This window comes from Gorilla gorilla, chromosome 6, assembly GCF_029281585.2.
Source record: "Gorilla gorilla gorilla isolate KB3781 chromosome 6, NHGRI_mGorGor1-v2.1_pri, whole genome shotgun sequence".
Taxonomy (NCBI): Eukaryota; Metazoa; Chordata; class Mammalia; order Primates; family Hominidae; genus Gorilla; species Gorilla gorilla.
The window spans coordinates 32,170,954-32,198,287 of record NC_073230.2 but is presented as its reverse complement, the minus strand read 5'-3'; the positions used below and the strand labels follow the sequence as shown (position 1 = coordinate 32,198,287).

Sequence of the window (27,334 nt, the reverse complement as noted above, 5' to 3'; positions counted from 1 at the left end):
ATCCCCCCACCATTAGACAGGGAGAGCAGCAGACTGGGGTCAGGTGAGATCTTGAACACAAGTCATCCCTCTCTCCCAACACAGACCATGCTCCTACACTGCTTGGGTGGGGGGACCCCTACTGCACTTCTTATTTTCTGTTCTGGAGAGTCTACCCTATGGTGGGTTAAAACTCAGATGGTGCTGAACAACCTGGGTTAAAATCTTGGCTCTATCTCTTCCCAGCTGTGTGAGCATTCCAGTCTCTGCCTCAATTCCCTCATTTGTAACTTGAAACCCCCAAATAGTTGTAAGGATTAAATGAGCCAATCATTGCATGTAATGTACTCAGAAGCATGCTTGGTGACAGTAGACAGAAAGTGCTACATAAATAATAGCAGCTGATGTTATTACTATCTTCCTCGGGCATTTAATTAAAAGACTAGGCAGAACAAAAAAAAAAGTGACAGAATTTGAAGCCACTCAGTAACTGTTGCATCAAAAAGTTCACCCACTCTGAATTACAAGTGGTAACTGTCTAGATAGAGGACTGGGGCTTTTTGGGGTGGGAACCTGATGAGTATGCTGTTTATGAGGATATTCTTAAGGTCAGTACCCTAGGTGGGGATGCAGTAATCTCTGGCAACAAGCCAGAATCATCACCGTATAATTTTATAATGATAGAGAACCAACAGCATACATGAAAAGTCTCTTGACAGGGCTGGGGTTCTTTCTTTCTTCCAACATCTCATCACATTAGCAAATCAGGGGCCTACCACCATGGACCATTTCGAACCACTTCTTCATCGAATAACCACTAATTGTGCACTTATTTTGCGCTGGGTACTGCAAGGATGTGTACTGCCCCACAGTCTAGGTGGAGAAACAAACAAAAGGATTCATTTCTTAATTCAACAATTATTTGCTGGATAGCTACCATGTGTCAAATCCTAAACTAGGTGCTGGGCATAGGGAACAAAACAGACCAGCTGCCCTCATGCTGCTGACATTTTACAGGAGAGGATTAATACATGAAATAAGTAAGAGGCACACAGTCTATCAGATGGTGGTGAGTGCAAAGAGAAAAATAAAGCAGAGGAGGAACTAGGAGGTGTTCCCGTGGGTGGGTGGGCAGCACTTTTAATTTGGATAGTCAGGAAAGGCTTTACAGTGAGGTGGATAATTGCAATCTAGAGATATGTTTAAAGCATAGCGGGGCCCAAGGGAAAGCGCTGCCGGGCTTCTTTACCTGCCCTCCCCGAACAGCCTTTAAGACAGCCACACAACTCCATACTGTGTGAGCTCTTGCAGGGCAGAAATTTCATTTTCTCTTACTCCTTGCTCTCAGCTTAGTAGAGAGCATTGCACAGTGAAGACGATACACTGACTGAAAGTGTCACTGAGCAATGGGCTCGTAACCTGAGGCACACAGAAACCAAACTGTGGCACAGGCTTTTGAGAAAAGAAAAACCTCTATTGCCACTCAACTGGCAAGGAGACAAGAGACAAAGCTTAAATCTGTCTTCTGGACCTGGGAGCGGGTCAGGCGTTTTTGGCATTTCTAACCAGTCCCAGGTGATGCCAATGCAGCCTTCTGCGGGGCGCGTGGTGTTCACAATTAGAAAGCTTTCCCTCTTGCACATGCCCGGGAGATTTTGGCTCTGCCTCGCTGTAACAACTTAAGTAATGGTTAATCGGTTTCAGCTGGTCCTAATGTTACAAAAAGAGCTCATATTTAAGTCAGTTCATCAGAAAGCAATGTTTGAGCACCAGCTATGCTTAGATTCCCTCGTTCAGTATTCATTGAGCACCCAGTGTGTGAGAGCGCCTGGTTTTGCCCTCAAGGAGCTTAGAGTGGAGTTTACATGAATGAATCACTGATTAGCGGCAGGCCTAAGTGTGGGCACTGTCGCACCACACACCCAGATACTACTCCAGGCACGGGCATTAGGGGCTCCCACAGGCTGGACAGGCCTTGGACTTTCCTTGTTGAACCGTGAAGCCGCGGTGTTAGCCCGCACTCCACTGTGGGTGGCTGGTCCGGCCCCGCGAGGAGGCGCCGCTCTCAAACCCCACGGTCCCGCGCAGCGAAGAGGCGAGGCGGCCGCGGAAGGCAGGCGCAGCCCACTCTTGCCAAGAGGCCCCGACATCTCCCGGGTGAGTCCCGAAAAGAGCGCGGGGACTCTGGGGGCCGTCAGCAACCCGGCTCCCAGAGAGTCACACGAAGGAGGGGAAGCGGCTCTCTCCGGGGCTTCTGGGAGGTCTGGCCCGGGCCCCTCCCGCAGCCTCCGGCGGCCAGTCCCGCGGCTCTGGGGCGCCCGGACAGAGCAAAGGTCCCGGCGGGCGGGCCCTCCCTCCGCCCTCCCCGAGCGCCCGCCCCCCGCCGGCCCAGCGCAGGCTCCTCCGACTCCGCCAGCGCAGGGGGCGCGGCTGCCGGAGACCCAGCAGCGGGCGCGCGGGTAAGTGCGCGGCGGGCGCGGGCTGCGGGATCCGCTCCGGGCTCCACTCCGGATCCTCGTTGGTCTGTTTGGGTGTCCCGGGCCGGGGGCAGCCGAGGCCGCGCGGCGCTTTCTCTCTGGGACACCCTCCCCTCGCTCCTTCCTAGGGGAGACGAATCGATTGGCTGCCCGGCCGCCGGAACGGCAGGTCCCGTCGCTCCCCTCGCCTCCCGCATTCCCGGCCCGGTCCCCTCCCATCACCGCGTCCCGCCCCAACTCGCAGTCAGCATCTCCTTCCCATCCTCTCCCCGTCCCCGCCGCCACTTCCTTCCTTGGATGTTGCAAGCGCAGCTGGTATTTTCGTTCTCCCAACCCCCCAAAACCCCCCCTCCCCACTCGTTCATCCTTTGTCTTCCGGTCTCTCCTCTGGGTGCTGCGGAGGCTCTCCCGGCTCGGGGCCGTGTGTGCAGGGAGGCGGACCGCGGAACAGATACGGAGTTCAGTCTCTCAGGACGGAAAAAAGTCCCCCTCCACCTCGCTCCGGTATCTAGAGAGCCCCTAGCTTGGGGAGGAGGCCAAGTCCCACTCGGTGTGCCTGGCATGCGCTGGAATGGCTCTCAACAGCTGCCCGCGTGGCTTCCTTTGGTCTCCATTTGAGGACCTCTGACCCTTTCCAGAGCCTCTTGCCGTCTGCACCCCGAGGGGAAAGACTAGAGGGCACCTCTTAGAAAAGCGTTGGTTGTGGACTGAACACACCAACCACCCACTCCTCCAGAGTCTACTCTGTCCAGAATAGTGAATGGGATAGTGAAAGGGATGGATGGCTTGCGGTCGCTGTCCTCGAGACGCAGGCAGGTGGGGCAAGTCCAAGTGGAATGAAAGGAGTGCTGTGGGGTTGGAGAAGCAGCTGAAGAGTGAAATTAATTGTCTTCACAATCTACCACCACCAAGCTCTTTTTCTAAAGGAGAAGTTGAGCCCAGACCATTAGGTAGATCTGAGAGAGAAAGGGCCCAACCCCCTAGCCACGGTCCCTTGGCTAGGTTCTTTGTTATTGTTGAGAGAAGGTCTCGCTCTGTCACCAAGGCTGGAGTGCAGTGGCACTATCCTAGCTCACTGCAGCGTTGCATTCCTGGGCTCAAGGGATCCTCCTGTACACCCGTAGCTGAGACCGCAGGTGCCTGCCACGACACCGCATCTTCTCTATTCTTACCCAGACTGTCCTCTGTTACCCACTCCACTTCCCCAAAGCCTTTGCCGCCTCACTCTCCTTCTCCTTTCGAGCTCATGCCTGTCTTATGACCATCATTGCGTTCACATACCGATTTTTATTTTAGAAAGAAATGATGAAATATTAATTTGTCTTCTCATTAAAAATGAGCTCAGGTACTGGGCTGTAGGCATAGGAAGATAAAAGATGCCACCTCTGTTCTAATTTAATAGACCCAATTGCACTTTGCTATCTAGAAAACTAAAACTAATTCAAAGTATGCTGAAATTGTTAACAATGAGACAAGTAGACAAGTACAGCCATGTTTCATGTCCCCAGATAGAAAGGAAATGATACATGTTCCATAGCAGTGATTTCTGTTTCCACCGTAACTGAGGTTTACCTTTTCAAGGGCACTTTCTTATGTTACAGAATGAATCATATGAGGCCCACATTAGAACAGAAAAAAAGCTGAACAGGGAGCCAGCAGAGTAGAGTGGTCAAGGGCACGGGCTTTGGAGTCAGGTGGACCGCGGGTGGAATCTTGGCTCAGCACTGATTCTCTATGTTCAATCCCCTCCAGTCAAAGACCTCCAGGAACACACTGTCAGTTCAATAAGTTGGTTTATTTCTCCCTACAGTGAGGGACACCATGGGGAACCCTGAGATGTCTCAGTAAGAGGTGTTAGAAAGGACAGAGGATTTGGGCATGTAGTAGGTGATTTGGGGAAAGAGGGCTTTGCTCTGAATTGGATGTGGTCAGGGAAGCAGGGGAAGTTCTGTGATTGAGTATCCTCGTAAATCTCGTCAGAAATGAGAGAAGGCCAGAGAGAGGCTATAGCTGTGATTGGTCAGGAAGCAGCAGTCACTCATTAGGACTGCTAATGATTGGAAGGGGGGTGGTATTTGATCATTTTTGTGCTTTGAACATGTTCATGTTTTGTCTGTGTTCAGGCATGATTACAGAGAAGCCTTGTTTGCATGTTGATTTATCATGACAAGACTGGCCTTGCCTGATGTTGATGCTCTGTGCCATTATTCATGGTCAGCAACACCAGGGCCTGATAGTTCCAGGCCAGCTCCCTGATGTCAGGGCTGCTTCTCTCTTTGCTGTGATCTTGGGCAAGTTACTTAACATCTTTGAACCTCAGCTTCCTCACATTGCCTACTTCAAAGAGTTATTATGAAGATTAAATAAGGAAATGTGTATAAAGCAGTAAGACCCATGCCTGGAACATAGCAGATACTCAACAAACAGTTGCTCCTCTCTTTGCCTAGAGTATTTGATGTTGAAGTTTCTTCTCTAGAACTCTTCAAGCAGAGGCCCAGGGTTCAACCAGAGCTGCTTTTAAGAAGAATCCTGAATGGAGTGTGAGAAAGAATGAGGTTTCTCTTCTGATTCAAAAACTAGATAACTCCATGACTCTGAATCAGTCTTAACAGGCAGTAGTGAATATAGTTATCTTCTCCTGCAGTCATTACCTTGGCAACTATTTTTAAGATTCTTTGTTCCCAGTGGCTCCAGTTGGCTGTGTGCTTTGCTAACTTTGTGTCATTGTCTTGCTCTCTTGGTGTCTGCCCCACAAGGTCTCTTGTCCAGGAGTCTGACTCGAGCTAGGATATCCTTACTGCATTTGCTTTGGCTTTTTTAGTTCTCATCTGCTTTCAGCTGGGAAGCCAGACTAAGGACTGTTTGCTAATACAACTTTTTTTTTTTTTTTTTTTTGACACGAAGTTTCGCTCTTGTTGCCCAGGCTGGAGTGCAATGGCAGGATCTTGGCTCACTGCAACCTCTGCCTCCCAGGTTCAAGTGATTCTCCTGCCTCAGCCTCCCGAGTAGCTGGGATTACTGCCTGCCACCATGTCTGGCTAATTTTTGTATTTTTGGTAGAGACCGGGTTTCACCATGTTGGGCCAGGCTGGTTTCGAACTCCTGACCTTAGGTGATCCGCCCCACCTTGGCCTCCCAAAGTGCTGGGATTACAGGCATGAGCCACCAGGCCCGGCTGCTAATATAACTTTTAAGGCTCTGTGCAAGAGCCCGTGATCTATGTAACAACTGTGAAGTGCAGTGAGTTTTTAGGCCATGAGCTATTTGAGCATGATGCCTCCTGAGGCCATTTTCATCTTCTCCCAAATTGGAGCATTGTGAAAATGTTAATCCAGAGTCTGACTTTTGGCTGAGACATGACTGTGCTTGTCTGTGTTAGGCAACTTGAGTTCTAGATCCTTCATTCATTTGGACCTGGCCATACTCTTTAATCTTTCCTGGCTGACTAGTTATCTTATGTGTTTGAGAATGATGGTGGCAGTGTATTGTCCCCTAATGCTGCATGATAAACTGTGTTGTTCCTAGCCTATATTTTGGTAGATTTATTATATCAAACATTCCTGGAAATAAAGCCAAAAAAAGCAAGAATAGAAAATGAGCAAAGGATACAGTTAAATACAGAAAGTCTTTCAACAAAATAAAAGATGCTTGATTTTATTTGTATTAAAATAACACAACCTAAAACTAGGCTGAGATTCCATTTCTCACCTATCAGACTGGAAAAATCCAAAAGTCTAATGATACACTGTTGCTAAGATGGATACTTTTGTACATTATTGGTCAGACTGCAGAATAGCACAACTCCTACAATTACAGATGCATTTACCCATTGTTCTAGCAATCTCTTTTCTAGGGATCTACCCTTCAGATACATTTGTTTGTTTATGAAGAGGACATCCGTATGGGGTATTTACTGGGGACAGCTTTAATATAACAAAAATTTAGAAATAACCCAAGTGGTCAGCAAATGGGACAAGTAAAATGCGCAATGATACCTCTGCATAAGGGAGTATGTGGCAGAAAGCAAGATGCTGAGCAGTGTTCAGACTCCTTTTAACTACACCTCTATAAAGAAATATGAAGGAAATATGGCTGAAGGGGAGAGGAGTGAAAGAATGGCTGGGGCCTGGGCAGGAATGGGATTTCTCAATGTGTATCCTTTACATCATTTAGATTTTTGAACAATGTAAGTATAATTCACATGTAATAGTAATGAAGAAACCTCCAACTTTAACTTCACCAGGAGAATATTCTGAGTCCCATGATTAAAAAGTCTGAGTCTAATAAACAAAGCAATAAATAGCCACCTCCAGTTACTCTCCTTAAAGCACCCTACCCTGCCAAGAAGGCAAATTAGCTGTTTGATGTTAGATGGAAAAAAAAAACATTAAAAATTAATTTAGGAATTTCCTCTTTTTTACCGTCTAATCCCTGTGGGGGAGGATTGGTGTCTTTACTAAGGTTTTCCCACCCACAGCAGATGGGTTTTATTTTGTTTTTTAATGGCAAGTCTGATTTGGTTTCTACAGAAACCTGTGTGATCTGAAGGCAAGTATGTGAGTGAACTCCCTTTCAGCTTGTCCCAGAAAAGAATTAGAAGCCATAACAGTGGAGATCCTGACAGCAGTGGTAAACTAAAGCAGTTGTTCTGTGGCTCTTTTCCTGGACTAGCAGGACGAGTTCTCACAGGCCCTCAGGGAGACCCAGTCCCATGTTTGGCAAAGTAAATCTGTTCCTTTCAAATTCCCTCTCTTGGTAACTGGCTTTTCCTTCTCATCTCCCAGCCTGCACCTGGGATACCAGCATGACACCCCAGGGAGCCTTCTTTCTTTCATCACCACCCTTCACCAAGCGAGTGTCTTTTCTATCCTTATGCCACTGACATAGTCCAGAGCATTGTCATCTTTGTCCATCTCTAATCTTGTTCCCCTGCAGTCCCTTTGCTATTTTGCTTCTAGAAGATTTTTCTAAGGGATCATTCCGATCACAGACCCTCCAATGGCACCTGCTTCCCTGGCTGCCCTGCAGGAGAGGCAGGACATGGATTGGGGGCCTCCCCAGCTTTGTCTCTGGCCCTTCTCCACTCTGGAATGCTGCATTCCAGTGCAAGAGTCAAGCTCAGAGCTTGACCAGTCTTTCCAGTCTGTCAAAGTGGTGGATGGCAGATCAATACAACACAATGTCTCCTGGGCCATCTCAAGCTCACTGGTAACCCATTTGCTTGGCACTGTCTTCCCCATCCCTCCATCACCTCCTGCAAATTTTGTGCTTTCATAATGGCTGCTCCTCAGCTACAGCATCCATATAGTGCTCCTTTGCCTGGCTTACTTCTACTTAGCCTACACAATGCAGCTTGGATGTCATCGACTTCAGGAGGACTTCTGTGACAGTATGCCTCTCTCCAATGAGATTTAGATGCCTTTTTCTTGGTTCTTTCCCTGGAACAATCTCTGCCAGTAGCTAACATAAAACTAAGCTGTTTATTTCTCCATCTGGCCACCAAACTAGTAGCTCATTGAGGAGAGAAATTATTTTTTGTTTCTGTATCCTAAGTGCTTCAACACAGTAGTATAGTAGGTACTCAAGAAAAATTAGTGAATGATTCAGTTGATGATTTGGTAAATAAATAAATGAGTATTCCATTGAATGCAAGATTCTTATGCATAGCATAGTGACAGATAAATTACAGATGACAGCCTGAACATCCTTAGTCATGCTGCTTTGCAGTTCACCTTATCAGAAAGGAACTTCCTTGCATATTTTAGAATTTTTTCCTTAAATGCTCATTCCTAGTGTTAATATACAAGAACAGGGTCAGGTAGCTACTGCTTCATAATAATCTAAGAAAAGATACTGTAGAAAAGAACCAGTGATCGATAAGACAAATGATTTCCCACGCCCCGAAAGAGATTCATGTTAAGGTGGATTGAGCTAAAGTCTGAGCTTATTCTCATCTCTTAAATCCTAAGAGCTGTGTGACTGTGCAACTGTGCCAAGCGCCAGGGTGCAAGCAAAAATAAAACACGGTTCTTGTGCATTAGAGCTTTTCATTTTGACCACGGATAGTTTGTAAAAATGTTATTTTCTTCTTTTTATATGTGGTAACTTATTATACATGTGTGTATATATATATAGGGCTATGTGCAATTTGTGTATTGTGAATGGTTTAGAACCGTTGCCTATGTTTCTCTTGGAGTACAGTATTTTAAAACTTCATTTATAAAAGTTTTTAAAAAATATGTTAAGCATTTTTGTTCCCTGTCATAAATATTACAATTATTTTCTCAGTTTGCCCTTTGTCTTTCTAAAGGCCCTTCTCATCCTGCGATTGTACAAATATTTCTCTATTTTTTCTAGTACTTTCACAGTTTCATTTTTCCTCAAAGAAACCTCTTGATTTCATTGGGAATTTGCTTTATTTATGGTATGAAAGAGGAATTCAGTTTTTTCTTTCCAGATAGTTAGCCCATTGTTCCAACAGCATTTATTAAATAGTCTATACTGCTTCTCTTGAATGTAATATTTTCCTTTTTATATCTTCCAATGTGTCTCTTCTTTTCTCCTCCTGCTAAAGTATGACTGTGCCTTTATTTTCTGGGTTAAAAAGCCATAGCTACTTACTTTTCATTATCTGAATATGAGAAATCACACAGTGTAGAGAAAAAGCACTTTTGACCCTTCAAATAAGTAGTCATAAGTAAGCTATCTATTATGATAGTCAGTAGGTTGTTGTTCAACAAATATTCCCAGCTCTCTGCCTTTTTGAGACAAAATCTTGCACTGTCACCCAGACTGGAGTACGGTGACGTGATCATGGCTCACTGCAGTTTTGAACTCCTGGGCTCAAGCAATCCTCCCACCTCAGCCTCCCAAGTAGCTGGGACTACAGCTGTGCGCCACCACACCCAGCTAATTTTTTAATTTTTAATTTGGAGTTTTGCTATGTTGCCCAGGCTGGTCTCCAATTCCTGGACTCAAGCAATCCTCCCACCTTGGCCTCCCAAAATGCTGGGATTACAGGTGTCACCCACCATGCCCAGCCTGCCTTCTGGATTCTTGATAAAATTGTATTTTCTGGCCCTTATTGTTGGTTGAAGCTATGTGACTAGTTCTGACAAGTTATAAACGATCTGCCTTGTGTCACTTTGGGGCCAGATAATTTAATTGCTGGTGTGAGACCTTCCAAAACTCTTTCCTGTTGGATAATGATTGACAGTGTTCAAGATGCTGGCTTTCCCTTCAGTCTGGATCCCTGAATAACCATAACAAACAAAACTCTCTTGTGCCCCTGTATTGTGCATGTAGTATGAGCAACAAATAAACCCTTATTGTAATAAGCCACTAAGACTTAGGGATTGTTTCTGAAGCATAACCTAGCATATCCAGACTGGTATATATATATGTTCTTTCAATATCTCTATTTGAGTTCTTTATTATCAGCTAAAGTCAAACCAGAGGGTCTTCTAGGAAGAAGATATTCTTTCATGTGAACTGTTGTGAATAGGGAGAAATACAGTAATTTTAGGGAAAAAAGCCACAAAATAGTAACTTCTTATTTGATTTTAGGATAACTTTACTTTTTCAGATAATCTGGAGCTTTCAAAATGTTTGCCAAAGCAACAAGGAATTTTCTTAGAGAAGTTGATGCTGATGGTGACCTGATTGCAGTATCAAATCTGAATGACTCTGATAAGTTACAGCTTCTAAGTCTGGTGACAAAAAAGAAGAGATTCTGGTGCTGGCAGAGACCCAAGTACCAGTTTTTATCCCTCACCCTTGGCGATGTACTCATAGAAGACCAATTTCCGAGTCCAGGTATGTTTCCTTGGGTATATTCTATAATTAGTCTCAGAAAAGATGATCCTTTTTTTTTTTTTTTTTTTTTTTGACACAGAGTCTCTGTCGCCCATGCTGAAGTGCAGTGGCGTGATCTTGGCTCATTGCAACCTCTGCCTCCCAGGTTCAAGTGATTCTCCTGCCTCAGCCCCCTGAGTAGCTGGGATTACAGGCACCCACCACCAAGCCCAGCTAATTTTTGTATTTTTAGTAGAGACAGTGTTTCACCGTATTGGCCAGGCTGGTCTCAAACTCCTAACCTCAAGTGGTCCACCCACCTCGGTCTCCCAAAGTGCTGAGATTACACACATCAGCCACTGTGCCTGGTCGATGATTCTTCTTTAATGCAAGTATTGCCTTGAGTCCAGATACTTTATAATGAATTCTCCTGTTTCTTTGCTTGTCATCTTAAAAACATATCCTTTCTTAAAATGAACAAAATTCTGCAGGCCTGACGTGACACATTATAGCTTAACCTTTTAAAAATAATTTTGCAGTTTAGTATAAAAGTAAGACATGCTTACTGTACATGTTGTGGCCACTCAGCATAAGTGGGGTGGATCACCTACCCCAAATGTGGTTTGGTGTTGAACTGATGATGCCACATACCCATCAAGGTGTGAAAATTTTTATCATTCACATAATGATGCTTTCTGGGGAAAGCAGGACAGTCTCTAAAGCTGGTCCAAAAATGGCCACAGAGAAGGGGATAAGGAGATGGGCTCGGCTTTTATTGTGATTAGTGAATGGAGACGGGCATTGGTCCCTGCATGGGGGTGGGCTTATGTGGTTTGAGCTTTCACTGACACCATGGACAGAGCACCTGGAATCTCTTATCAGCTTGTACAGATGTGCAAAAGAAAGAGAAGGAGGAGTGGGGGCTCAGAAGCTGAGAGCAGTCAGACATAAAAAATGGGGTCAGACAGATGTATTGTTACAGTACAGTATAAAATATAGAAAGGGATGAAGAAGAAAATTTAAAAATAAAAAATTCTACCATCATGTGTTAATTCCCGTTGACACTTGGTTTGTAGCCTTTTATTTCTCTGCATCTGATTTTTAATAACGAAACTGAAAATACACTGTAGGCCAGGCGTGGTGGCTCATGCCTGTAATCCCAGCACTTTGGGAGGCCGAGGCTGGTGGATTACAAGGTCAGGAGTTCAAGACCAGCCTGGCCAACATGGTGAAACCCCGTCTCTACTAAAAATATAAAAATTAGCCGGGCAAGGTGGTAGGCACCTATAATCCCAGCTACTTAAGAGGTCCAGGCAGGAGAATCGCTTGAACCCAGGCAGCAGAGGTTGCAGTGAGCCAAGATTGCACCACTGCACTCCAGCCTGGGTGATAGAGTGAGAGTCCATCTCAAAAAAAAAAAAAAAAAATATATATATATATATATATATATATATATATATACTCTATATAATTTTTATACACTCCTTATTTTTTACTTAACATTAAGTTTTCTTCTGTAGGTTTAAATATTTTTAAATACAATTTTCAACAAACACATAATATTCCTTTGAGTGTATGTACCCTAATTTGCTTAACCACTACAATTTAGTGCTTAATAAATAATGTTGAGGCTGGGTGCAGTGGCTTATGCCTGTAATTCCAGCACTTGGGGAGGCCGAGGTGGGCGGATCGCTTGAGCCCAGAAGTTTGAGGCTAGTCTGGGCAACGTGGCAAACCCCATCTCTACAAAAAATAGAAAAATTAGCCAGGCATGGTGGCATACACGTGTAGTCCCAGCTACTCAAGAGGGTGAGGTGGGAGGATCGCTCGAACCCAGGGGGTTGAGGCTGAAGTCAGCCATGATTGTGCCACTGCATTCCAGCCTGGGCAACAGAGTGAGACCCTGTCTCCAAAAAAAAAAAAAAAAAAAAAGATTAATTAGTAAGGCTGCAATGAGCATTTTTATGTGCATTTTTGTTGTAGTTTTTTAGGCAACTGCTTTAGCATAAATTCTTAGAGAATTACTGGAGCAGAGGATGGAAACTTTTTGAACACTTGGTACTTACTCATTGCTACATTACTTTTTCAAATGTGGTGATATATGAAAATATCTTCAGCTCTTAATTATTGGACAAAATGATGTCTGAATCCTCTTTCAGCTCTAGAATTCTCTAATTTTGTGATTGCATCTCTGTTAAAGGGGAAAAGAGGTAGAGGAGATAATTTGAGTTTACAGATAATCTTCAAACTTTCTTCCAGGAAACAATTCCAGCCAGTGCTGTCTCCAGTCAGCTCATCAGAGCTGTCACACAATAGGCAAATGAATTGATATTAATTTTACATCACCCTCCCCTTCAGGAATCTGTGTGCTTTCTGGCAGAACTTCTATCGAACGGTGAAATAACTAAATATGAAAAGGAACAAGAGGGTAAAAAATGACAAAATAGACCAGGAACTCCGGAGTAATTGGAGTTTTACTGTTCTGTGATGTGAAATGCCTCTTTTGTGGTGTCCTGAAAGATCACAAAGACTTGTGCTGGGTTGGCGAGGCCAGTGGCGGTCACTGCAGGTGAAGAATCCCCGAGCATGCTCATCTGGGGTCAGAGCTCATCCTGGATTCTGTGTCCTGTTGGTGTTAGGGCGGTGACGAGAAGCGTCTTCTACTTTGTCTACTGGGTAGAGTCAGGATGCTTCACCTTTGTTATTTTTTACCACTCGCAGCCTCACTGGCATATGTGTTGCCCAGGGCTGTGAAGGGTGTAGGGTGGTGACTGGTGTTGGCAGTCCAAGTGATGGCCTGTTGGTCCCCTCATTTCTTCCCTTCCACCAACAGCAGTTGACAGCTTGATGCAGAAGTGTGCACAAATGACATCTTCTTCGGAGGTGTGTCTAGAGTGGCTTTTCAGAGCACACAGACAAATCTTGACTGTTCCTTCCTGCTGTGGATCAAGTCTTGGGGACAGGGTTTCCAGGAGTGGTAATAAGCCTAAGACCAGACCTGTGTCCTGAAGATAAAATTTCTGTCTTTGCTGTACTTTGTAGAACCTAGGACTGTCCTGTTTATTAGAAAATGATATTTCTGTGGCCTAAACACAGTGGAGAGATTGAGCCTTTGCTCTGTGTGAGACTCTACCTTACGTGCTTTACATATATTAACCTGCAGCAGAACCCATCAGGTAGGTATCATTAGTTATCTCCAAATTGCTCATGAAAGTCTGAGGTTCAGGGAAATGAATATTACCCAAACTCTCCCGGTTAGTAATATTAGAGTAGGGATAGAATCCTAACCTCTTTATCTCTGCTCTGCCCTTCTTCCCAAGGCATTGCCCAAAATGTTTGTTTTCCATGAGATATTAACAAAAAAAGGCCATGAATAGGATAAATTTTTACACCATTCTTATTTTTGGGCTGGTGGTACAGGAGATGATTCTCTGTTTTATAAATTTCAAAGGTGATTGAATGGTGATTACTTCTGATTAACCCTGGTTGAGGAGTGGGTTTTCTTGATTGCAGTGGAAGAAGTGTAGGTGAAGTATGGGTGTTGGGGCAGTGAGTGGATGGAAAGAAGCCTTTCAGACTGCCGGTGGGTTTGAATCCCCTGTGAAGGGCAGCCGGGAGCCCAGGAGAGCCTTGGGTCAGGACAATGGAAAAGGCCAAGTGTGAAGTTTCTAGTGGACTCTTAATGTCTCCTTACCAAATGGTGATGATAGAGACTATTTTTAAAATCATTATTTTTATTTGTTATTATTTTTATATTTTCTTAGAGATAAGGTGTTGCTCTGTCACCCAGGCTGGCGTGCAGTGGCATGATCATTGCTCACTTGTAACCTTATACTCCTGGGTTCAGGTGATCCTCTCACCTCAGCCTCTAGGGTAGCTGGTGTTGCCCAGGTTGGTCTTGAACTTCTGACCTCAAGGGATCCTCCTGCCTCAGCCTCCTAAGTTGCTGGGATTACAAATGTGAGCCACCATACAGAGACTATTTTTAGGGTGGTTTTTGTTTGGATTACAAAAGAGAATAGTAGAAACCTGGAGATGTGAGAAGGCTGACAGTTTAGATACGAGATCAGACATTTATCATTTTAAAAAGGGCATGTCCACTGACCTTATCAGGAAGTCAGAGATAAGGAATTATATGATGAGGAATTGAATGACTGGGTAGAGGTCAGAGAGAGAATCATAAATATGGGAAGGGAATAATTTGATTGGAGATGGTAATAAGGGCCAGGGGATTGTTTTCCAAGACTGGTGGGTGGGTAGACAAGATGCCCCCAGACAGGCCTAGGTGGCCAAGGAAGGCCATCCTCTTGCGGTGCATCCAGAATAGGGGCTGTTGTTCTCTCTCTGTTTAGGTGTCTTCTTTGTCTAGTCCCTTTCAGTCTTCACCCTGGAAAAGTACACATTTAAAATGGCCTATTGATCCACCTGGATAGTGGTTAAACAGGCGCTAACTTTATTCATTAGTCCTTTCTGTGCACCTTTCTATACATATTGGGATTGAAAACCAATGAAAGAGAAAAGCTTCTAGTGGAGCCCTGGTCACTGGTCCACTGTGTGCCCACGGTCCACACACACACACACACACACACACACACACACACACACGTGCTGCCCTGTTTTCTTGCCCACACACACAGCATGGCTGCCGGCTTTCCATCTGAGTGCCAGCCTTCTGCTTTCCGGGGCTCTGCACAGGCTTGGAAAGCTAAATGACCCAAGACATCTTGGTGGCCTTATCATCATCAGCTTCCTCTGCTCGTCTCCTCCATTCCAGTGGTCGTGGAGTCAGACTTTGTGAAATACGAGGGCAAGTTTGCAAACCACGTGAGTGGAACCCTGGAGACTGCACTGGGGAAGGTCAAGCTGAACCTGGGGGGCAGCAGCCGCGTGGAGAGCCAGTCTTCATTTGGAACCCTGAGGAAGCAGGAGGTGGATTTGCAGCAGCTCATCAGAGACTCTGCCGAGAGGTAAGGAGACTTGTTTGGCATTTTGGATTTTGACACATCTCACATTTAAAGGTCATTCAGTTGGACCTTTGTTAAAAGGGCGACAGATTTGATCTCTGCCGATCAATAAACATGTATTGAATGCGCTTGTGTTGAAATTTCAGGAGGAGCACATTCTTTAGTCTGGAATTGCTTGACTGTTCTTAGCCTGAGGGGGGGAGACTTGGGAAGCACTTTCAAAGGATGTTACTTCAGGCAAATATGTACTTCCTTCAATCACATGATTTATAAAATGCCAACGGTGAAAATGCTCTGTCCTGCATTTTTGAATATTAACTTTAGAAGCCAGGAAGTCATGACCCCCCTCTGGCTCTATAATTTTCTGATGAAAAAAAGAAGAAAGCAAGTGAGAGATGCGTAAAAAAGTTCAAAAATAAGAGCTCTTTTCAGTCTTTGAAGTCTTGAAGAAAACCCCACATTTATTCATTGTTTGGCTTTCGGTAAATACATCTTACCACACTATAGCTCATCATTATTCTTACCTGATATTTATTCAACATTCAAAAAATAATTGTATTGAGTGCATCCTATGTGCCATGTACTGTTCTACGTTCTGGGGAGGCTGCAGAGAGCAAAATGCCCAAATGTCTGCCTTGCATTCTAGTGAGGAGAGATACCAAATGTACAACTAAAGTAAAATGTGCAGTAGGTTGATGGGAATCAGCAGCAGTGAGAGGGGCTAGGATGTGCTAGGAATGGGGGCTACGAACTTAGAAAGTATGGCCAGAGAAGGTGTTATGGAGAAGCTGGCATTAGGGCAAAGCTCTGCAGGAGGGGAGGGAAGGCACAGGGATATCTGGGCAGGACACTGTGGGCAGTGGCCAGGGTGGCCTGTGCCCAGTGAGCAAGGGGAGGGCAGGAAAGGAGAGTCGGAGGGGCTGAAAGGGGTGGGGCGCCAAGTCCCACAGGACCTTGAAGGCCACTGGAAAGGCTCACACTTACTGAGAGCCAGTGGAGGGTTTTGGGCAGGGAAGGGGCGTAATCTGATGTATTTTTTAGAAGGATCATTCTGGCTGCTGAGTTAAGAGACTGGATGGGCAGCAGCAGGGAGTTCAGTTGAGAAGTTATTGCAGTAATTCAGCGGGGATGATATTTCAGTTTGTACAGTAACATGTGCATTTTCCTGTGTAATTTTGTTGCCCTTTAGTCTTTTAAAGCAAAAATTCAAATCCAAATAAATTAAGAGAAAATTCACTTGTATTTAAGTATGGCTGGCTTATTTCATCTTTTGCAACATTTTAAAGATTCTATGGAATATTAAATAAGTGCTCATTCCACAAAATTATGTTTAAAAATTAATAAAAAATACGATAAAACTCACATAGCATTAGGTGGGTGGATTTTGTACAGACATTGAGGGTGCCTGGGCAGCTGCTGTCTTCAAGTCCCAAGCCCCTCTCCAGTAACTGCCCATGCTTACTGGAACTGAAGGACCATGGCTGTGCGTTTACTGCCTACGGGCACATTCTAGGACTCCAAGACCACACAAAGCTGTGACTCCACCAGGGGTTCCCTTTTGGTCAGATAATTTGAAGTTCTCTCTGGTAGCACCGGGTAGAAGGGACAGCTGCCTCTGTCTCTGGCAGTCATGATCTTTATTTTCCTTTCTCTACAGCTTATCTTTGCTACAGTCCCATTTTCCTTCTCAACTGCAATTGTTGGGACACACTAGAAATGTATTTGATATTTATCTGAAATGAAAGTTTAACTGGGTGTCTTACATTTTCATTTGCTAAATCTGGTGGCACTGGGGAAGGGGAAAAGGGGGGCGGGGGGTGTCCACAGCGCCTTCTCTGCTCCCTCAGTCTCACGCAACCCTCTCTAGCTTAGATGCGCTTTGCAGTCTCGTTATTTCTATTTCAAGAAGCACAGTTTGGCAATGTCCTATAATCACATTTCTCGATATAGGTTTTTAAACACCCTTCATGATTCAGGTGTAAAAGCTCTTGCTAAAAGGAAGCATATGAGGAGGGTCACTGAGAAGAGATGGGAGAAAACATTCCGGAGAGAAAGAAGCCAGAGCCAACAGTTCTGAGTGGAGGAAGAGGGAGTGGGGGAGGGAAAGGAAAGGAGCATCCGCAGAGCACCTACTGTGTGCCAGGCACTTTATATGTAGCCTCTCCTTAACTCTGCACAGCCATCTCCTTTTACACTTAATGGCGCCAAGGCTCAGGAAGGAGAAATAACTTACTCCTAGACACAGAGCTCAATTTGGATGCTGGTGCTGGGATTCAACTCAGGATTTTCTGGCTCCAAAGCTCCTGTTCTTTCCTCTAAATCATGTAAAAGTCATTAAAATGATAGCACAGAATGTAAAGGCCGAGGCATGAACCCGCGTCCCTAGGGAGGATACCTGGTGGGTGAATCATGGAATAGAAACTATTCCTGAGCAGGCACATGTGCATAGCGAGGCCTGCTCTCCTGGAGGTGCCTGGACACAGGGATGAGATCACTTGGACTCGGGAGTCCTACTACTTGTAGTGGTGATGGGGGAAGGGATGCCCTGGGGAGTGGTGCCACCAGAAGCATGATAAAGAATAAATACAAGGACTAGAACCCAAAGAGGAGTTTTATCACAGAATCACCTCACCCTTGTTAGGCTGCTAGGAGGACAAGGTGAACTATAGGGGAGGGGAGGGGAGGACAGGGGCGGGAAGGGAAGACTTCTGCTCTTGGCATGGAGCTCAGTAAAGCTAACATTCTTGTTACGTCATGCTGGAGTAATAAATTCTTATCCAAGTTGTCTGCCTGTCTTTGGACTCCCCATAACATCATTGGGATTGATAAGGCGTTGTTGATACATGTGTGGCCTTGGGAGTGGCAGTTCGTGATGCTTAAGGACTGTACATTCCCGAGGGCTTATTTACAGTCACTTTTATTTCAGGTCATTTAGATAAGTTGTCATCTGCATACAAGTTATTTTAGGCCTCAAAAATCAGAATATTAGCTTTATTGTCTATGAAATGTGTGCACATATCAAAAACAAACTTTGTCCTTGAAAAAACAAGCCTGTGCTGGGCAGGAAGGCATTCCACAGAAATTAACCTTCCGGATACCTGGAGCTGACCCCTTTGAATGCAATCTCTATGCAGATCTTAGCATTCTTGATGGAAACTATTCTAAGATATGTCACATACTTTTTTTTTTTTAAATGGAGAATAACAAATTTATTGAGTCTTTTTCATAGTGACTCGGATTCATGTGATAAGCTCTTTCATTTTTGTGTTTAATAAGCTTTCATTATTATTCTGTAATACGCTTTTCATTTGTCTGCCTTGTCTTCCGTGGTCAGCTGCCATTTGTCACTACCATAAGTATAAAAGCCACAGCCCACCCCACCTCTGCCACTAGCTTGTTGCTTCTAATTTCCTAGGGTCTGGTAAGTTTATTCCTGGTCAATAACTTAGGTCGACTTGGTAAGCCGTTTCTGCCCTTGGGTTCAGTTTCCCCAGCTGTAGGTGAGATAGTTGGACTAGATGATCTCTGAAGGCTTTCTCCTGGCTGAATGTCTGGAAGCGAGTGGACTCTGGAGTGCGCACACCTGTCAGCTCCCTCCCCTGAGTTCTGGGCCTCGGTCCCGGCTGTTTTCCAGAGACCATGCTGCGTTGTGCTTTTCTGGCTATTTGCGGATTGAGGAGGGTGTTACCATAAAGGCATATCCCACTTTTATTCTTCATCATATTGTAAAGGGAATTTTGGTAAAGCAGATTACATTTTTCTATGCACATACAGTAATGAGAAGTTTGGTTCTTTATTAGGAATTCCAAATTAAATAAATTATATGAAACCAGTATATTAAAGCAATGTCATGACCATGATAAATCTTCATAATTAACATGTTTTAAAATTACACTGAATATATATATACATATATTTACATAAATATATATACATACATTTATGGGATATATGACATTTTTTAATGAGGAATTTTTTAAGGGGAAAATACATCTCATGAGATGTTTTGATACAGGCATACAATGTATAATAATCACATCATGTAAAATGAGGTATCCATCACCTCAGGCATTTATCCCTTGTGTTACAAGCAATCCAATTATACAGTTTTAGTTATTTTAAAACGTACAATTATTATTGGCTTTAGGTATCCTAAAGTTATGCTATCAAATACTAGATTTTATTCATTCTTTAGGTATCCTAAAGTTATGTTATCAAATACTAGATCTTATTCATTCTTTCTATTTTTATTGGACCCATTAACTATCCTCGCATTCCCCTACCACTCTCCCACTACCCTTCCCAGCCTCTGGTAACCATCCCTCTACTTTCTATCTCCGTGAGGTCAATTGTTTTAATTTTTAGTTCAACAAATAAGAACATGTGAAGTTTATCTTTCTGTGCCTAGTTTATTTTGTTTAACATAATGACATCCAGTTCCATCCCTGTTGTTGCAAATGACAGGATCTTATCCTTTTTTTTTTTTTTTTTTTTTTTTGAGACGGAGTCTTGCTCTGTCACCCAGGCTGGAGTGCAGTGGTATAATCTTGGCTCACTGCAACCTCCGCCTCCCAGGGTCAAGCAGTTCTCCAGCCTCAGCTTCCCGAGTAGCTGGGATTACAGGCACCCGTCACCAAACCTGGCTAATTTTTGTATTTTTAGTAGAGATGGGGTTTCACCATATTGGCCAGGCTGGTCTTGAACTCCTGACCTCATGATCCGCCTGCCTTAGCCTCCCAAAGTGTTAGGATTACGGGCGTGAGCCATTGCGCCCAGCCCAGGATCTTACTCTTTTTTTAATGACTAAATAGTACTCTATCATGTATATTTACCACATTTTCTTTATTCATCTACTGAGGATTAAGTTGTTTCCAAATTTTGACTATTGTGACTAGTGCTGCAATAAATGTAGGAGTGCAGATAGCTCCTCAGTATACTGATTTCCTTTCTTTTGGGTACATATCCAGCAGTTGGAATGCTGGATAGTATGGTAGCTCTATTTTTAGTTTTTTGAGGAATCTCCAAACTGTTCTTCATAGTGTACTAATTTACATTACATTCCCACCAACAGTGTACAGGCATTCCCTTTTTTTCCACATTCTTATCAGCAGTTTTTATTGCCTGTCTTTTGGATAAAAGCCATTTTAACCAGGGTGAGGTGATAACTCATTGTAGTTTTGATTTGCATTTCCCTGATGATCAATGATGTTGAGCACGTTTTCATATGCCTGTCTGACATTTGTATGTCGTCTTTTGAGAAATGTCTATTTAGATCTTTTGCTCATTTTTAACAGGATTATTAGATTTTTTTTCCTACAGTTGTTTGAGCCCCTTTTATGTTCTGGTTATTAATCTCTTGTCACATGGGTAGTGTACAAATATTTTATCCCATTCTGTGAGTTGTCTCTTCATTTTGTTGTTTCATTGCTGTGCAAAAGTCTTTAACTTGATATGATTCCATTTGTCCATTTTTGCTTTAGTGGTTTGTGTCTGTGGGATGTTACTCAAGAAATCTTTGCCCAGTTCAATGTCCTAGAGAGTTTCCCTCGTGTTTTCTTATAGTAGTTTCATAGTTTGAGGTCTTAGATTTAAGTGTTTAATCCATTTTGATTTGGTTTTTGTATATGGTGAGAGATAGGATCTAGTTTCATTCTTCTGCATAGGGATATACAGTTTTCTCAGCATCATTTATTGAAGAGGCTATCCTTTCCCCAGTGTATGCTCTTGGCACCTTTATTGAAAATGAGTTCAACATAAATGTATGGATTTGTTTCCGGATTCTCCATCCCATTCCATTGGTCTGTATTTTTGTTTATATGCCATTACCATACTGTTTTAATGACTACAGCTCTGCAGTATAATTTGAAAGTCAGGTAATGTGATTCATCCAGCCTTGTTCTTTTTGCTCAAGGTAGCTTTGGCTATTCTGCATCTTTTGTGGTTCCACATAAATTTTAGGGTAGTTTTTTTTCTATTGCTGTGAAGAACATCATTGGTATTTTGTAGGGATTGCATTGAATCTCTACAAAGTATAGATTACTTTGAGTAGTATGGACATTTTAACAATATTTATTCTTCTGATCCGTGAATATGGAATATCTTTCCATGTTTTTTGTGTCCTCTTCAATTTCTTTCATCAGTGTTTTATAGTTTTCATTGTAGAAATTTTTCACTTCTTTGGTTAGTTTGTAGATATTTAATTTTATTTGTAGCTATTGTAAATGGGATTATTTCCTTGATTTCTTTTTCAGATTGTTCTCTGTTGCCCTATAGACATGCTACTGATTTTTGTATGTTGATTTTATATCCTACAACTTTAGTGAATTTGTTTATTGGTTCTAATAGTTTTTTGGTGGAGTCTTTAAGTTTTTCCAAATATAAGATCATGTTTTCTGCAAACAAGGATCATTTGACTTCTTCCTTTCCAATTTGAATGCCTTTATTCTTTCTCTTGTCTGATTGCCCTAGCTAGGACTTCGAGTACTGTGGTGAATAACAGTGGTGAAAGTAGGCATCCTTGTTGTGTTCCAGATCCTAGAGGAAAGGCTTTCAGTTTTTCCCCATTTCAGTATGATACTAGCTGGTTGGTCTATCATATATGGCTTTTATTGTGGAACTATGTTCCTTCTATGTGCAGTTTTTTATCTTGAAGGGATGTTGAATTTTATCAGATGCTTTTTCAGCATCAGTTGAAATAATCAAATGGTTTTTGTTCTTCATTTTGTTGATATAATGTGTCACACTGATTGATTTGCATATGTTGAACCATCCTTCCATCCCTGGGATACATCTCACTTGGTCATGATAAATTATCTCTTTAATGTATTGTGGAATTCATTTTGTTAGTATTTTGTTGAGGATTTTTGCATCACTGCTTGTCAGCAATACTGGCCTGTAGTTTTCTTTTTTTTTGATGTGTCTTTGTCTGGTTTTGGTATCAGGGTAATACTGGCCTTGTAAAATGAGTTTGAAAGTATTCCCTCCTTCTCTGTTTTTTGGAATAGTTTGAGTAGGATTGGTATTCATTCTTTTTTAAGTGTTTGGTAACATTCAGCAGTGAAGCCATCAGGTTTTTGTTGGCTTTTCTTTTCTGGGAGACTTTATTTTGGCTTTGATCCCATTACTTGTTTTTTTGTTATTTTGGCTTTGATCCCATTTCTTCACGGTTCAATCTTGGTAGGTTTTGTGTCTAGGAATTTATTCATTTCTTCTAGGTTTTCCAATTTATTGGTGTATAGTTACTCATAGTAGCCTCTAATGATCCTTTGAATTTCTGTAGTATTAATGTAATGTCTCTTTTCTCATTTCTGATTTTATTTATTTGGGTCTTCTCTTTTTTTTCTTAGTCTGGCTAAAGGTTTGGCAACTTCATTTATCTTTTTTAAAAAACAAACTTTTGTTTCATTAATCTTTTGTATTGTTTTCCTCATTTTAATTTATTTCTGTTCTAATCTTTATTATTTCTTTTCTTCCACTAGCTTTGGATTTGGTTTGATCTTGATTTTCTAGTTAAGATGCATTGTTAGATTGTTTATTTGAAATTTTTCTACTTTTTTGATTTATGTACAGCTATAAACTTCCTCTTAGTACTGCTTTTGATGTACCCCATAGGTTTTGCTGTTGTGTTTCTGTTATCATTTGTTTCAATAAAATTTCAATTTTTCTTAGTGTCATCATTGACTCGCTGGTCATTCAGGAGCATGTTGTTTAATTTCCATGTATTTGCATAGTTTCACAAATTCCCCTTGTTATTGCTATATAGTTTTTTTATTCCACTGTGGTCAGAGAAGGTACTTTATATTATTTCAATTTTTTGGATGTTTTGAAACTTGTTTTGTGGCCTAACGTATGGTCTATCCTTGCGAATGATCCATGTGCTGAGGAAAAGAATGTGTATTCTTCAGTTGTTGGATGAAATGTTCTGTATATATCTATTGGGTCTGTTTGGTCTGTAGTGCAGATTAAGTCTGATGTTGATTTTCTGTCTGGATGATCTGTCAAATGCTGAAAGCTAGGTGTTGATGTCTCCAGGTATTACTGCACTGGGGGCTTATCTCTTTAGCTTTAATAATATTTTCTTTATATATCTGGGTGCTCCAGTGTTGGGTACATAAATATTTACAATTGTTATATCCTCTTGCTGAATTGACCCCTTTATCATTATATAGTAACCTTCTTTGTCTCTTCTTATAGTTTTTGTCTTGAAATCGATTTTGTCTGACATAAATATAGTTACTCCTGCTGTTTTTTTGCCTGTGATTTGCATGGGCTTTTTCCATCCCTTTGTTTTCAGTCTATATGTGTCTTTATAGGTGAAGGGTGTTTCTTGTAGGCAACAGATCATTTGCTCTTTTTTTGTTGTTTTTAATCCATTTAGCCAGTGTATGTCTTTTAATTGGAGAGTTTAGTTACATTCAATTATTATTGATAAGTAAGGATTTACTCCTGTCATTTTATTATTTGTTTTGTGGTCTTCTCTTCCTTCTTTCTTTTCTTCCTGTCTTCCTTTTAGTGAAGGTGACTTTCTCTGGTGGTATGATTTAATTTCTTGCTTTCTATTTTTTGTGTATCTGTTGTAAGTTTTTTATTTGAGGTTACCATGAGGCTTGCAAATACCATCCCATTATTGTAACCCATTATTTTAAGCTGATAACAACTTAACACTGCTAGCATAAACAAATAAAAAGAAAATGAATACAAACTCCACGCCTTAACTTTGTCCCCCGGCTTAACTTTTTCCTTTTTTCTATTTATATCTTATTGTACAGTCTATGTCTTGAAAAGTTTTTGTAGTTTTATTTATTTATTTATTTATTTTTGAGATAGAGTTTTGCTGTTGTCACCCAGGCTGGAGTGCAGTGGCGCAATCTCGGCTCATCGCAACCTCCACCTCCCAGGTTCCAGTGATTCTCCTGCCTCAGCCTCCTGAGTAGTTGGGGTTACAGGTACCCACCACCACGCCCGGCTACTTTTTTGTATTTTTAGTAGAGACGTGGTTTCGCCATGTTGGGCAGTCTGGTCTCGAATTCCTGTCTTCAGGTGATCCACCCACCTCGGCCTCCCAAACTGCTGGGATTACAGGCGTGAGCCACTGCGCCCGGCCCTGTAGTTACTATTTTTAATTGGTTCATCTTTTTGTCTTTCTGCTTAAGATATGAGTAGTTTACATACCACAGTGACAGTGTTATAATAGTCTGTGTTTTTTCTGTGTACTTACAAGTACATTTTGGACTTTCAGATGATTTCTTATTGCTCATTAATGTCCTTTCTGATTAAAATACTCTCTTTAGCATTTCTTGTAGGACAGATCTGGTATTGATGAAGTCCTTCAGCTTTTCTTTGAGAAAGTCTATATTTCTCCTTCATGTTTGAAGGATAGTTTTGCTGAATATACTATTCTAGTGTAAATGTTTTTTTTCCTTCAGCACTTTAGATATGTCATGCCACTCTCTCCTGGCCTTTAAGACTTCTGCTGAAAAGTCTGCTGCCAAACATATTGGAGCTCCATTGTATGCAGTTAGTTTCTTGCTGCTTTTAGGATCCTTTCTTTATCCTTGATTTTTGGGAATTTGCTTATTAAATGCCTTGAGATAGTCTTCTTCCAGTTAAATCTGCCTGGTGTTCTATAACCTTCTGGTACTTAGGTATTGATATCTTGTTCTAGGTTTGGGAAGGTGTCTGCTGTTATCCCTTTGAATAAACTTTCTACCCCTATTTTTTCTCTCCTTCCTCTTTAAGGCCAATACCTCTTAGATTTGCTCTTTTGAGACTATTTTCTATGTCTTTTAGGTGTATTTCATTGTTTTTCATTCTTTTTTTCTTTTGTCTCCTCTGATGTATTTTCAAAAATCCTATCTTTGAGCTCACTAATTATTTCTTCTGCTTAATCAATTCTGCTATTTAAGAGACTCTGATGTGTTCTCCAGTATGTCAATTGTGCTTTTCAACTCTGGAATTTTTGTTTGAATCTTTTAAATTATTGCAATCTCTGTTAAATGTATCTGAAGGAATGCCAAATTCCTTCTCTGTGTTATCTTGAATTTCTTTGAGTTTCCTCAAAACAGCTATTTTGAATTTTCTGTTTGAAAGGTCACATATTTCTGTCTCTCCAGGATTGGTCTCTGGTGCCTAATTTAGTTTGTTTGGTGAAGTCATGTTTTCCTGGATTGTCTTGATGCTTGTGGATGTTTGTCAGTATCTGGGCTTTGAAGATTTAAGTATTTATTGCAGCCTTTGCAATCTGGGCTTGTTTATACCCATCCTTCTTAGGAAGACTTTCCAGGTATTCAAAGGTACTTGGGTGTTGTCATCCAAGTTTTTTGTCACTGCAGCTGTATCTGCATTAGAGGACACCCAAAGCCCAGTAACTGTGTGGTTTCTTATAGACTTGTAGAGGTACCACCTTGGTGGTCTTGTATAAGATCTGGAAGAATTCTCTGGATCACAGGCAGAGACTCTTGTTCTCTTCCCTTACTTTCTCCAAAACAGAATCTCTCTCTATGCTGAGCTGTCTGGACCTGGGGGAGAGGTGACACAAGCAACTGTGTGGCCACCACCACTGGGACTGCACTGGTCAGAACTGAAGCCACCACAGCTCTGGATCTTGCCTAAGGCCTGTTGTAACCACTACCTGGCTACTGCCTATGTTTGCTCAAGGCCCTAGGGCTGTATAATCAGCAGGTGGTAAAGCCAGCCAGGCTTGTGTCCTTCCCCTCAGACATGAGGTGATTTCCCTGGGGCCCCAGGTGGGTCCAGAGATGCTGTCCAGGAGTCAGGGCGTCGAGTTGGAAACCTTAGAAATCTATGTGGTGCTCTACTCTACTGTGGCTCACCTGGCACTCAAATCACAGGACAAAGTCCCTTCACTCTTCCCTCTCCTTTCCCCAGGCAGAGGACTCTCACCCATGTCCACCAGCACTACAGGCCCACAAGGAGCACTGCCAGGCCACCACCCATATTCACTTAAGGCCAGGGGCTCTTTAGTCAGCTTGTGGTGAATGCTGGCAGGTTTGAGACGCACTCTTCAGGGCAGTGGGGTCCCCTGTGGGCCTGGGTAGGTCCAGAAATGCCATCCAAGAGCCACAACCTGGAATCAGAGACTTGAAGGGCTTGCTTGGTGCTCTACCCCACTGTGCTTAGCTGGTACCCAAGCTGCAAGACAAAGTCCTCTTTTCTCTCTGCTTTTCTCAAGCAGAAGGAATCTCTCCTCATAGCCAGCACAGCTGTGAAAGTGCCGAGTCACACCTGACCACAGCTGGGTCAGCATGTCTCAGAGTCTCACCCAAGGCTCATGGCATGTATTGCCTGGTTACTGTTGCAGATCATGCAGGGCCCAGGGCTCTTTAGTCAGAAGAACAAGAATCCTGTCACAACTGCATCCTTCCCTTAAGGCAAGGATGTTTCTGGCTCAGGGTGTTTCTAGAAATGTCTGGCAGCTAGGGTCTGCAGTGGGGGCTCACAACTCTGCCTGGTGCCCTATCCTACTGTGGCTGAGCTGGTATTCTGGTTACAGTACAAAGTCCTTTTTCCTCTTCCCTCTCCTCTCCTCAAGCAGAAGGAAGGGATCTCTTTTGGAGCTGCATGTTGTGCTGCTTGGAGTTGGGGGAGGGTTAGATCCAGTACTCCCTTAGCCACCCTGGCTGGTGTCTCAGTAGGTTGTGTACCCACCCCCCAAATCCACTGGCTCTGAGCCCAGCACAGCTCTAGGACTTGCCTAGGAGCTGCAGTCCTTGTGGCCTAGACTGCCTTTCTAGTTTATTTAGAACACCAAAGCACTTTAGCCCATGGTGGCGAGGCTTGCCAAAACTCAGGTTCTGACCACTGGGATGGGTGATTCTCCTCTGGCTAGGGCTGGTCTACATGCTCCCTCAGTGGGCGCTGGCTGAGTTCTGCCCGGTGTTGGCAGCACTGAGTTCCATGCAAAGTCCCACAGTTGCTGTGCTCTCCCTCCTACAGCACACAGCTTCTCTCTCTCTGCCACATGGCTGCTGCCCAGAGATAGGGGAGGGGTGGTGTTGGCAATTCAAGACTGCCTTTCCTACCCTCTTCAGTGCCTCTTTCAGCAAAATGAAGTCAAAACCAGGTACTGTGATTGCTCACCTGATTTTTGGTTCTGATGAA

General features: G+C 43.0%; 1 protein-coding gene across 3 annotated transcripts in view; it reads left to right on the top strand.

Moving 5' to 3' along the window:
* Window positions 1–1,669: 1,669 nt before the first annotated feature.
* The window catches only part of GSDME (gasdermin E), a 59,712-nt gene continuing 34,047 nt past the window's right edge, over window positions 1,670–27,334 (top strand). The window contains exons 1-3 of one of the 3 annotated variants that reach the window (XM_004045190.5): window positions 1,670–2,136; window positions 10,042–10,271; window positions 15,025–15,217. In XM_004045190.5, the coding sequence (XP_004045238.1) occupies window positions 10,061–10,271; window positions 15,025–15,217 (404 nt within the window). In that variant the 5' untranslated portion in view covers window positions 1,670–2,136; window positions 10,042–10,060. Of the gene's footprint in view, window positions 2,137–2,254; window positions 2,439–2,721; window positions 2,961–10,041; window positions 10,272–15,024; window positions 15,218–27,334 lie in introns of those variants that run through there. The other 2 variants (XM_004045189.4, XM_055346878.2) reach the window with 2 other exon arrangements.